The 13383-nt window shown below is 33.0% G+C and overlaps 1 protein-coding gene across 2 annotated transcripts in view; it reads right to left on the bottom strand.

Annotated features, from left to right (window-relative positions):
• Nucleotides 1–1089: 1089 nt before the first annotated feature.
• Ap3s1 (adaptor related protein complex 3 subunit sigma 1) overlaps nucleotides 1090–13383 on the bottom strand; it is a 48152-nt gene continuing 35858 nt past the window's right edge. Inside the window, exons 4-7 of one of the 2 annotated variants that reach the window (XM_034517754.2) lie at nucleotides 12247–12318; nucleotides 10714–10821; nucleotides 7691–7731; nucleotides 1090–1797 (exon numbers count right to left, since the gene is read on the bottom strand). In XM_034517754.2, coding sequence (XP_034373645.1) covers nucleotides 7696–7731; nucleotides 10714–10821; nucleotides 12247–12318 — 216 coding nt within the window. In that variant the 3' untranslated portion in view covers nucleotides 1090–1797; nucleotides 7691–7695. The remainder of the gene's footprint in view (nucleotides 1798–7690; nucleotides 7732–10713; nucleotides 10822–12246; nucleotides 12319–13383) is intronic. The other variant, XM_034517753.2, reaches the window with a different exon arrangement.

Genomic DNA, 13383 nt, shown 5'->3' on the forward strand with positions numbered 1-13383 from the left:
CCAAGTGAGATTGAGGCGTCTTCACTTGGGCCCTTCAGCTTGTTTACCTTCTTGAGTTCGGTGGATTGTATCCTAGGTATTCTGTACTTTTTGGGCTAATACCCACTTATTAGTGAGTACATACCATGTATGTCCTTTTGGGTCTGAGTTACCTCACTCAGGATGATATTTTCTAAAAGACTGATATCAGGGACATTCAGTAACCCTTTCTATCTTCCCTTCACTCTGCTACTGGATCCTGCTGTTTCTCAACAATCCCAAGAGCATCCCTGAATATGGGCTCTGCTGTTCACTACCACCTCTTCCTGACCACCCTTCCTTCACAAGTTCCCAATTGTACAGCTTTCCCCTAAGTCTTTTTACCATCTCAGAACTGGCAGAAATTGCAAAAACTGAAGATTCAATATTCTTTTACCTCAATATGATAAAGTCTGTGATTTCACATAGACATAAATACAATTCAATATAGGGAGAAAAAAACTCTATTAATAACAGGTTATTGTTTTATCTTATCGCTTAAAGTGGTGAAATAAATGAGACAAAGCTTGAAAAAAAAGTGACTTTTTTTTCCTTACAGAATTCTTAGAGTAAAATTCATAAATAAAACAAATCTGAAGAAGTGCTTCAAAGAAATCATGTCTGGAAAGAGAACTATATGGAAACCATGGTCTAGCTGGGAACGAACCCTAAGTTCCTGAAGGAAGAGTATATGTGAAAATATGAACCAATAAGAAATTAGTCCATGTGCCAGAACTCAAAAGGCAAAAACCAACCAGTCAAGATTCAACAGTTCGTTTAGCTATGACTTAATAACTCTATCTGGAATCTTCACAATCAGCTATCTGCTGACATCATTGTTCATCATCTGGGCAAGAACGTAAGGCAAAGAGTTTAAGGCAAGGGTATTTATAGAAAAACAAAACATGTCTTTAACACTTGAAAAAGACACACCATCTCTCACTTTCATACAAAGTAAACGTGCTGAGCTACACCACTCGATCTCTGACATAGCAGTTTCTGAATGACTCGGTGAGCCTCTGAGGAGTAAAAACATGAGTGTGAATTGAAAAAGTCAACACTGACAGCTGCTTAACAGTGGTAAAATAGACTTTTATTTACTTTGTTGAGTCAGAAGGTTGTAAAAAAAATTATTGCTAAAGTAGATACCAAGCAAAACAGAAAGGTACTTTAGAAGTCCAGTTACCTTGGAGTTTATTTAAACTAAAGAAAAGGTCATGTTTTCATGCAATACATACTTGGTTCTTTAAATAACAATTGTGACAAACAGCAGAAAGAATTAGAGAATGCTGCACTTGTGATCCATACAAAACATCAACATCTTGGGTTGTACATAATTAAAGAAACATCTCACTTTTCGAAATACTGTAATAGCCAATATATAGAGGCATGCCTTTATGAGGGCATAGGAATGCAATTTAGAAAAGAAAAAAAAAAATCACACGGGAACTAGTCAATTTCTTTAAAATCACTGAGCAAGAAAAGCAACATTGAACTTCCATACTGATTTTATGCAGCTTCTATACAGTACCTTGACTTAAATCCAAGAGCAAAGTTAAGACTCTCCTCCTCTATTTTTGGTAAACAATTGCATGGTAAACTTAGATGACTTTCTCTCTGGGTTTTACCTGGGAGTGGCCTTTTTAATATTTATTTAAAAGAGGGCAGGTTTGGCACTTTTATACTGATGTCACCAATGTTAATATTTCTTGGGATCTCAGGAAGATTCATATTCTTTACAGCTGATACAGCACGGGCTGGAGCTCCCGCTAAGCCAGCCTGTATACGAAAGCAAATAAAAGAAAAAGAAAATGTACAACTCAGGTGTAGCTCATTACAAACAAACTTAGCAATGGAAGACAATGATAAAGGTTTTCACATCACAAGCTTAGAGAGCAGATGGTAGTTTGAATCAGTATGAGATGGTTACTTTGAAATACTAATCTATAAAGAGAAAACAGTTGACACATTAGAAAATACAGTGAATACATGCAATAACAATGTAAAAAAAGATTTAAGTACGAGTTATGTGTGCTACCCAGATACCACACACAATGTTCACATAAAACCTAAATTTTTAGCTTCAATTTTAACAGTGATGAGTTTTGAAGAGTATTATTAGTTTCCTTATTAGAATGTCTTAAACAATCATGACAGATTTATTTTTATTTTAAAATGGAAATTATCATCAATATATGTTTGTAAAATAAAAGTAATAGTAATTATTTAGTTTCTTCATTCAGGGCTACCTTTACATTTCAAAACAATGAAATTGGTTTTTAATACTGTGGAAGCTCTTCTAAACTTTTCTAAGAAAGGTCTAAAACACTAAATTAAAAAAATATATATCACACCTTGAAAGAAGCCTTAGCCTAAAAAGAACAACTTTGCCCAAAGCTGAAAATGCATGGAGACTCTCCTGAGCAAGTCATTAGTAGAAACCTAATGATTTAACATGCTTTGTCATCTGAAGTAGACTCAATAACACAAGTCAAGTTTCAACAACACAAACTTGGAGAAAGAATAGTACATGTAAAGAAATGAATTTTAAACTTATAGTTATCACCATTAGTGTGTGACACTTGGCTTCCTCTAGTAGGAACATTTATAATTTGTCAAATAATTTGACAAAAACTAAGCTTAAAAATGAATATATATATATATATATATAACTTTTGAATTTTATTAATAGGCTTCATTGTCAAGATTTAACATACACCAATAAGATTTCACTGTTTTTAAAAAATTCCGACTACATAAAAAGCGAAGGCCAACAAATACATCTGAGTTCAGTGTTTCACAGAAAATGAGGAATAAAAAAACCTTCCTCTCTGATCAATTACATATATGAAAAGAAAATGTCCATGAAATTTGAAGCAATAGTTTTAAAGTCTCTTTTCATAATTTAAGTTTTTGTCTTCTGTAATCCTACCTCTCTTATTTAAAATAATAATAATAATAAAGCTGTTGTTACCTGAGAAAAATCTTGACTGATACAAAATAGGCCAGTGTAAACTATTTGCTGAATAAAGGATACAAACATTGTTAAGCAATAAAATAAAAGCCATTATCAATTTCGGATTGGAAATAGAAAAATTAGTAAAACTGTATTAATAATAGACATGGTCTACACAGGCAATGGTAATGGACGGGAGCTCCATACCCGAGTCCAGATAAGGTGGGAGAGTTCAATTTCTGTAACTTAATGAAGGTTGTTTTTGATGCAAGATTGAAAATTTGGTTGACTTCTTCATTTGTACCTACCTGAAACAATGAAGTTTATGGTATACCCCACTTCCTTCCCACCCACACCCCAAAATGTTAAAGAAACAACTAAATATCACATTTTCAGAATAATATAACTGAATATATATCCTATTCAAAAGGATCTTTAAGTTGATAATTTCAAGTAAAAGTCCTAGCTATCAAAATTTAGAATGACATATGGTTATGACCCTTAAGTTTTTCTTTCCCAAGAACATGTTGTCTGCAAGGGAACAGAAATTATCTCAAAGTTGCAGGCATCTGGAACTATCATAATTGGTAAATTTTCAAATTCCCAGATCAATTTGCTACTATTTTAGTGTGGAATTCCCATAGAGGATTACATATAAAAAGGTGACTATGGGAAACTCTTTGAATGTAAATATTTTAAAGGTATAAGTTGTTAAAAGATTTTATTATTGTGAAAGAATGTGTCTTATTTTGCTCATTTTATAGTTTACTTTTATAAACAGGAGCCCTATTTTTCACTATCATGAAGCCTTGTCTTCTATTAATATCATGTGTATCGCTAAGCTCAGGCAAAAAAAAAAAAAAAAAAAAAAGAAAGAAAACATACTGTTACATTTCATTAAACTGTTTCTGTGAGTAATGATAGTTTCAACTCTTAGCTACTAATTAAAATATACAAAGTCACCACAGAAACTGATGTCAATGGCATTTATATGCCACAGAGTGCTATGCAAAACCACAAGTTTCTAAGTGCAACAAACTACACCTCTTCTAAACATATGCAGCAAGCCATAGACATGCAGAGGATGGGAACTATTTAGAACACGCAGATGAATTAGCAGAATCAAATTATTTCTCAAGCATGTTCAACGCTTTTGTGTAGTAGGTATATTAGGAAAGTAAATGCTAGCAAACAACAAAATATGTATTTTAATTTTAATTAAGCTAATATTCAAAGAGATCAGATTCTGCAGAACATAAATAAGAAAAATAATAGGCCTACTGATCACTTCATGAAGTTTACATGAATTACAGATGTTTGAAGATAAATTATAACTTAAACAAAAAGACTGTGTTACTCATATAACACCAAAACAGAAATTAAATTTCATTTTCAGACATCCTTGACTGCAAGTCTGAAACAGTTTTACTAAAACATAAAATATGGAAAAGGTAATTTCCCATTAGGAAATCAGTTTTTTGACACAGGTGAAAGTAACTCTCATCTTGGCTAAGCTTATTTTTTTGAAGATGTATTCAAAGCAAATAGGTAACTTTTATTAACAACTTTTTCAACAGCAACATTTACAGAAATTAAGTTCACCTAAATTGTTAGTGGAATATATAATTTTAAAATGTAAAAAATAAGCTATTCTTGACAGTACAGTATTGCTGGTAAAGATTTAAGACTGCATAGTGGACACAAAGCAAAAATAAGAAGAATGAAGTTGTACTGGAGAAATAACTTGTTTCCATTGGTTACACCAGCGCACTACCATGGCAGCTAAGCAGCGGCCACTCCACTAACGAAAACAAATATATGAATCCAAAGCAGCTAAGAGTATGAACTGGATGAAATAATGAAGTACCATAGAGAAAAGAATGGCCATGTTTTCTCTCCCATGAGGTTAAATAAATTAACAGAATTAAGAGAAAGAAAACAAAATGAAGTCTGCAGGTATACCAAAATGAGGCCAAACAGATAAAAGACTTGTACAGACATACTCTTGGGAATTTCAAGCACCTGAATCACAAAGATAGTAATGGATGGATATGATTTGGTTTTGATTTTGTTTTTAAATTGCCAGACCCAAAAATAAACAAAATATGTGCAAGCAAAACTGAAAAAGCAGCATTGCTAAAATATATTTGAAAGAACCTGAAAACTCCCTTTTCCTCATGCAGTAATCAATTTTCTTGAAGGGAAACAGAATTAATAGTTTATGTATTTCTTATTTCATAATGTATAAAATACCATCCTACCACCTTGAAGTATTTTCTTCAAGCTTAAAATATAGCATTATAAGATGGTAGTTGGAATAATCTATACAAACTGAAGTCTTTCTTTACCCTTTCTTCTAGAAACTGCTAAATGAACATTTATAATTTTTACCTAACAGCCAAATCAAAAAGACCAACATTAATAAACATGGTATTAAATGGTTTCAGACTCAAAATCATTAACAAAATAATGACATTAACTAAATTTAATTAACATCTTTTTAGTAAAACAGAAAATCCCAAATCTTTTAATTTCTTAATGTGAGGCAGATTAACTTTTAATTTGGAAATTTATATAGCCTTGTTCTTGCAGGGCACAGTGGCACACACCTGTAATCCCAGAACTCAATTAAAAGCTAGCCTGAGCTATATTGCCAAAATGTCTCAAAAAACAAAACAAAAAAAAAAATCAAACAAACAAACAAAAAAACCAAGCAAGACAAAACAGGTTTGTTTCCTGCTTTGAAGGCAGTGCTTAAGTCACAATTACTAATGCATTAGATATCCTGATGACAATCTAGTGAGCCAGACCTATAGTACTTTATAAACAATTTTAGCAAACTTTCAAAAGCTTTAAGCCCTCAAAAAATTAACTTATATTTCATCTTCAATTTCACTTTTAATCTCTCTTTCTCTCTCTCTGAAAAGCAGACTGACTTTGACTTTGACCTCTGCTTGCTTGCTTCTGCTTCCCAAGTACTGGAAATAAAGGTGTGTGCCACCATACCTGGCCCCAGAGTTTTAATCCGTGACAGAGAATCTGCCTGGATGAAATAAATACAGCAGACACTCAGAAGTTGATTATAGGTAGTTCTGAGCATAGCATATGACCTCAGGAGTCCTCATATTAATTTTGTAAAAATAATAAATGTTCCTATCAAGTTAAGGGAAAAGTACCAACTTATGTGCTAACCTTCCTACATTTCTATCCTTTACTTTTTTGAAACAGATATTTAATTTCTTTAAGCTCAATTACTAGTTTTAGTAATTGTTAAAAGTTAAAAGACTTAAGTGGCTATTGTCTCTTTTGCTAGAAAATACTTTAATACAAGTAATTACTGGAACATAGAAACTGCTGGTGATCTCAATCAATGAAGAGAAGAGGTCATTAGATATTTTCCATACCAGAAAATAATACTTAGATATAGGGGCCAAAAATTGTCTCTGAACTACATAATAAAATAGCTTGTAATCTGAGGCTAAGTTATAAGTTATACTTACTATAAATCTATTACTATGCATCCCTGCTTCTCAAGCCCATGCAGACTAGTCATGACATGGCAAAAGAACAGTGCCAGACTCTCAAACAGGCTGTTCTAGACAGTCAGGACAGGTTACAACTGTTAGCTTATAGAGAGCACTCTGTCTCCCATAGAGTCAATTATTTTGATTTGGGAATTTTCAATTGGAAGTTCATAACCATTTTAATTATTTTTTCCAAAGTGATTTTATTCAAAAAATAAATAAACAAAAAGTGCTCATCACCATTGCCACCGTAAGGCTTTTTAAACAGTAACTCACTGCTAATTTATAAAACAAAGGTTTGTGTATTTGTGTGTATGTTTTAAGGTAAGTAGGTGAGTGTGGGGTTGTGGGTGTGTGTAAGTGTACAGCATAAACAAGAAAAGTTAGTTTGGTAAATCTAGGAGTTTATTTAAAACTTTTCCTATACTCCCCAATAGGCTTTATAAACACAATGTGTTGGGATGTTTAGCATTTTGGTATATATAGTTTTATTTTTAGATCTCATTCACCTTTTAAAAGTTTAGTCGTTTTGTTAGCCACTATGCAACAGTAGGTCAAAACTGTAAAAACAATTCTGTTAAGATTTTGGAACTGAAAACCATTTACAAGGAAAGGGTTTTTAATTATTTAATAGTCATTATTCTAAACCTTCACTGCTTCCCACTTTATATGGAAAACTCAAAAGGTTCAGCTTTTGGTTTTCAAATTCACAGCTTCCAAGACAGGTAATTTTATGTTAGAACCTTAATGAAGAATTTAAAAAAAAAAAAAAAAAATACAGGCACATCTATATATATATATATTGCTAGAGTTAAAATGAGATTGGTTCTGCTAAGGGTATGCTCAAAATTAACTTTTTACATATAAAGTAAATTGTCATTTCTACAAATGTAATTTTTCAATTAAATGACCATGTTTTTATAAAAAAATAAAACAAAGAATTAAAAATTTCCTTTTACAATGCAGGCAGACAAAACAGAACAAACATGACGCCAATGATATACTAGTAAAATACACTACGCCCAATAAAAGATGGAGAAACTACAAGGAGAAACTAGGATGGAAAATAGGCTACAGGGACTATATGGGTTCATTAACACAAAGAATTTTTGAGTCTGGCCTAAAAAGTAATTGCCTTCGACATCATTTTGCTTTCCCTTTGTTAAGTACGTTTTCTCAAAGTCAGCAATACCTTGTCTACCTGTCCTGTCTGGGAGACTGAAAGATAAAGGTCTGTAAGAGAGAAGAATGGAAAGAGCTAGAAAGATCAGGATGTTCAGGAAAAAGGAGGACTGACTTAAAAAGTAGTAACTAAATTCAGATTCATTATCCCCCTTAAGAATAACATGAAATACATAATTCCAACAAGTCTCCCACCCCATCCCTCTACCACCCCCAGAATTCCTTTTATTCCCTGGCAGATTACTGGGTGACTCTCAAGCTTCCCGAAACCCCACCAACCTCCCAGTTTAAACCCTCCTTTCCCCAAATCCCAAATAGACAATAAACCATTTTTTCCTATCTAATCACAATAGATGAAAATACACTGTGCATGCCTTTGCCTCTCTCCTCCTTCAGGATGGGGCAGACCTGTCCTATCTGTCTAGACACTGGGAATTAAACTGGTCACTTTCTTCCATCACTGCCTCAAAGTCACCATATTTAATTATTAAAATAGTCACCATATTTAATTATTAAAATAGGTAACCTAGATAAATTCATACTTTAAAAGCCATAAGTTAATTATATTCAAGGTAATTTTTCAAAAGCTAGAAGATAATTCTAAAATAGTTCATAAGAATTTTAAAAATATGATCAGTTTTTTTAACCAATCAAAATTTTAGTTATGTCTTCCATGTTATTTTTTTCTTTATAATAATTTAACTGGAATTTACTAAGAAATTAATACTTTACTCTCAAATAATTTTGGATTAGTCTGTGGAGCCATCTGGCTGGTTAGGTCTACATACCTGAAGTTAACTAAAAAAAATTAAAGATTTGAATTCTTGAAGACTTGAATATAAAAATATGAAGACTTGGATTTTAGTGTGTGGTCTTCCAAACATTGAAAATATAGTTACATTAATGACAACAAAGTCAATATAATTTTTACACTATTTCGAAAAATAGGATGCAACATAACTTGGTGGTTTAATCCTTATCTGGTTAAACCATACCTTCTTGCAAAGTACATGCACATAGAAAAACACTAATTTGACAAAAGATAGCAGCTGATTATATATATATTAAAGCATGGCCAGTGGATGACCATTAGAAGCATTCACCAATATTCTAAAGTATAAACAAGATTATACCTGTGAAAGAATATTTTTGCATAGTAATTTTACAAAACTATAGCATTCCCACCAAAAATGTAAATTCTGCATCTTGCTACTCTCCACAGGTAAGAAAAACTGTCTTATTAATATAGTCTACTGGAAAATCAAAAACCAAAGACCCAAAATTTACTTCTTACTCATGACTTTTACAAATACTATACAAAACACTATGTAGAGCAAAAGGAAACAGAAGAAAAGAAAAAAAAAAGAAAGGAAGAAAAGAAGGAAGAAAAAAAGAGGAGGAAAGGAGGGACCATCACTAGTAAGAAATGAGTCCCTAAAATGGGAAAAACCAGTCATGTGACTAGTGTGTGTTTACAGCCTACAGAGTTCACAAATCAACCCTATAGTTTAGAGCAACCACTGAGGCGTTATGTTATTATGGCCATGGCATTTAAACACTGGACTTATGTAGTTTTGTGAAACAAGGCTGAAAAACCTGCATACATTTCAAGTCAACATTTTAAAACTTTAAATTCAAGTTGTTAATAGTTTTTCTTTTACTGTACCGAATAATGTTACAAATAAATATACTGAATAACATTGTTCTTTTTCCTTGATCTAATACAAAACTTTTTCTAAGAATTTACTGCATATTTTCTGCTTTCAAAAGTCAGTAATGTAAGAACAGGTGGCAGAACACATACAATACACAGTTACTTTATGAGTCCTGTCTTGAAGCTCTTCATCCCCACCATAAGCGTCTCCTTTGGAAACCAATAGGGATGGCAGAATGAGATAAGGAGAAATGGAAGACACCTTTATTTGTTTTTATAAGGAGCTTCAACTTTTTCTGGCTCATATCCCACATTTTCTTCTATTAAAATGATTATAAAAGTGTATCAAACTGAACTTTAAATATGAACAAGATATTTTCAGAATTCACCTGTTGTAAATTAATTTAGTGTAGTAATCCTACTACTTTTATAGTAATATTGACTTGAAACTGACCAAGTATCTGAACTTCCACTAATAATCATGTGAATACATTTGTTGTTGTTTTGTTTTATTTCCAATCTGAGTTATAAAATGTAAGAGTACCCTTAAGGGCTGGGTATGGTAATGCATGTGCTGAAATCCTAATACCCAGAAAACAGAGACAGGTGGATCTCTGTGAATGCCAGGCCAGCCAGGAAAACAGAGTAAGACTCTGTCTCAAATAATAGGTAAAAGAGTGTCTTCAAATAAATATAATACTGAATAAGGTATCAAGACTGCTCATCTTTCTCAACTTGTACCCTAAGCAGTAGCCACCAAGACAAGGTGAACTTAAACAGTCCACATGCAGCAGCACCTGCCACTGATCTGAAGCCTAGCTCTTGAGAGAAGTGACTGAAGTTCTAAAGTGAAGTGCAAATATCCTTACTCAACCTATTCTGAGGGAGGCTAAATCTCACAGCACAGAGTTAGCCACAAACATGTTTCCATTATAGAATACAATAAAATGTATATGTTCATGTATAAACTATGGAACTTAACAAAATTGTTATTACCTTTGGGAGGGATCTAAAAGAGATTAAGGGACTGAATCTCTTTGTCTCAATATACAGTTTGACAAAACATCTATTACAAAACATGACTTCCTCAGAACAATTCTATTTCCTCTCCTTTCCCCCTCCAGAAACAGTTTAAAACCATATTTGAAGGCAGCTACCACTGTGGTTAAAGAAATACTTAAAGCTATTTGGAGATTAGCAGTCTTGGGACATTTTGACATACTAAAATGTGCATACTCATTTCCTGAAACTGAATGGGCACTCCAGCTGTACCTAAAGATTGATACTGAAGGACAAGCAGTGAGAGCTACAACGTCATATATAAATAGTATCTGGTCATGCTCAGAACCCTCACTAATTAGAGCATTTCCCTGTCTTACCTCAGATTTCTCCAGTTTATTTTGTGCATCAATTTGTGTGACGATCTCATTCATGTTGGTCTCTAGTACCATTCCTCCCATCACCATTTCTGCAAGAATATTATGAACCTAAAAGAAAAAAAAAAAACATTAATATAGACAGACAACTCACTGCAAAAAGGGTCTTTGTTTCAGTAATTTTTGTTTTAAAAACTAGTGACATAGTTTGTAATAAAAGCTCAAAATCCACTTTCATCAGTACTACGAACTTCAGGTAATTACATGACCTACATAGGTCTTAAGTTTACTGAGTTGAAAACAGAGATATTAGTTCTCCACAAGATTACTGAAAGGATTGAATAGAACAATCTATAAAAGTGACTGAAATAAGTGATAAATATTAACTACTGAATTCTCTCTCATCTGTATTATCACTTCCTGGAGGTTTCATTCACCTGAAGTCAATTTTGGTCCAAAAATATTAAATGAAAAACCCACAGAAATAAACAATTCATAATTGTTGAAAACAATTCACAAAATAAACATAACATTGAATGAATGTTTCACTCTATTCTGTCCAGAGTGTGAATCAACTTTTTCTCAAAAATAACAACAGGGGCTAGAGACATGACTCAGAGATTAAGAGCACTGGCTGCTCTTTCAGAGGATCCAGGGTAAACTCCCAACACCCCACATGTCATCTCACACTCTCTACAACTCCAATTCTGGGAGATTCAATCAGATGCCCTCTTCTGGCTTCTGCAGGCACCACACATGCATATAGTACACACATACATGCAGACAACACACACACACACACACACACACACACACACACACACACTTACTTCCTGGTTAAATCTCAAAATTTCCTTCTCAGCTTTTAACAGCCATTAACTCTGACCAAATCTTTCTTTAGTTTCCTTTGGTGGAAATTTCCTTTCGATTTATTCCAACAAGCTCTTAATTTACTTGCTTTAAATCTCACTGCCTACAGACCTAATTTCTATGCTGCAGGAAAAAAAAAAAAGTCGTCTCCCAAACACATAAAAACAAAACAACACTGCCAAGAGAAAGTTGTTTAAAATAGTAAACTGCTTCAGAATAAAGTCCAAAATCCAAGGCAGTAACAGCTGATCTTCAAAATCAGTCCTCTTGATCAAAATCAAACCCTTTTTACAGAATAGCCTGTATTTTATTTCTGAGACTGGTTCTCTACTTTTCTAGCCTACTTTTCTGTTCATAGAACTTTTATTCATTTTTATAACCCAGTTTAAATATGATTTCCTCTAACCACAGATCCCCAGGCAGAGGCAACCATGTTTCCACCAGTACTATGCCCGTACCATTTCCTCTTCTAGATATAAACTAGGGCATATGTCGTCTCACCATTTTCCTGCAAGCACAGTGGTCTGGTTCATGGTAAAAGTAACTGAACAAAATAAAAATTAGTGCTTATTAATGCCATTTTACTCTGACAATGCAAATTAATGTTTTTTCCTAAAAAAAAAAAAAAAAGTAAAATAGTTGACAATATAGAAAACAAAACAGTACCTTGTCTACATGGAATATTAAATCCAGTTCACAGACATTTTCAAAACATTTGTCTAATGTTTCCACAAATACCTATGGAAAAGAAAAAGATATTTTTGAAAAGTAGGTAAGTGCATTCATACTTACTATCTATAAGGCAGGCAATCCTTATTATATAAAAACTTCTATTATCAGAACCTCCTTTTGAACATTCAAAACTGTAATAAAAAACAAATGTTACTTTCAGGTAAATTATATTTTGGTATATCAAACAAACTTTTGACAATTTCTAAAATTAAATATGATCAGCACCATTATTTATAATTTTAAAAAGTCACTTAAATTTTAAAAGTCACACAACCCTTCTGGGAAGGGTTTAGATAAAAGCTCATTAGATAGTTTTAATGAACACAGAGTCGAAGTCTCTTTCACATCTAATGTGGCCAGTTCTTTGTAACTAGGAAATTACTGTAAACGACCACTAGATGTTAGAGAAAGAACAAGACCTCATTATCAGACTGAAATGAGTTGAATAACTTATATGCCTTATGAAGTTACCTCTGTAGGCACAGGTTCAAACCCTGAACACAAATACCCAAAATGACGTGTTTTCAGGACTTGCCTTTGGTCAGCTCCTAGGAACTAAGCTCTGACTTTCTAGAATATTCTTTCTGATAGTAAGTAGTTTGGAACACATATAGTAATTGGGCCTTACCTTACCAATCTGAACAGATTATCAGTCTGTGTTAAAAATATGATTTAGGGCCACACCTGCTTTTTTTTCCTAGGGGTTTTTAACTTACATAACCAAGGTCAGCCACACAAGCACTACAAATTTATGTGACTAACTCCTAATAAAAGTTCTCAATACCTTAAACTAGGATGAGCTTTCCTGGATTAAACTATGTCATCAGGTATTCCTGGGGGAACTGATGAGTGTCCTGTATCTATGGGAAGGGACCTGAGAGTTTACAATTTGTTCTTACACATTACTTTTTCACACATGTCTCTGTTGATTTTACTCCATATCATTCACTATATAAATAACCATGAGTATATGACAATTCTGAGTTCTGTTAAGATGAGTGAATACCCTTCTCAGAAGTAGCCTTCATATAACAGTGACCATACTATTTATCCTGCATACTAAAGCAATGT

Source organism: Arvicanthis niloticus, chromosome 14, assembly GCF_011762505.2.
Source record: "Arvicanthis niloticus isolate mArvNil1 chromosome 14, mArvNil1.pat.X, whole genome shotgun sequence".
NCBI lineage: Eukaryota > Metazoa > Chordata > Mammalia > Rodentia > Muridae > Arvicanthis > Arvicanthis niloticus.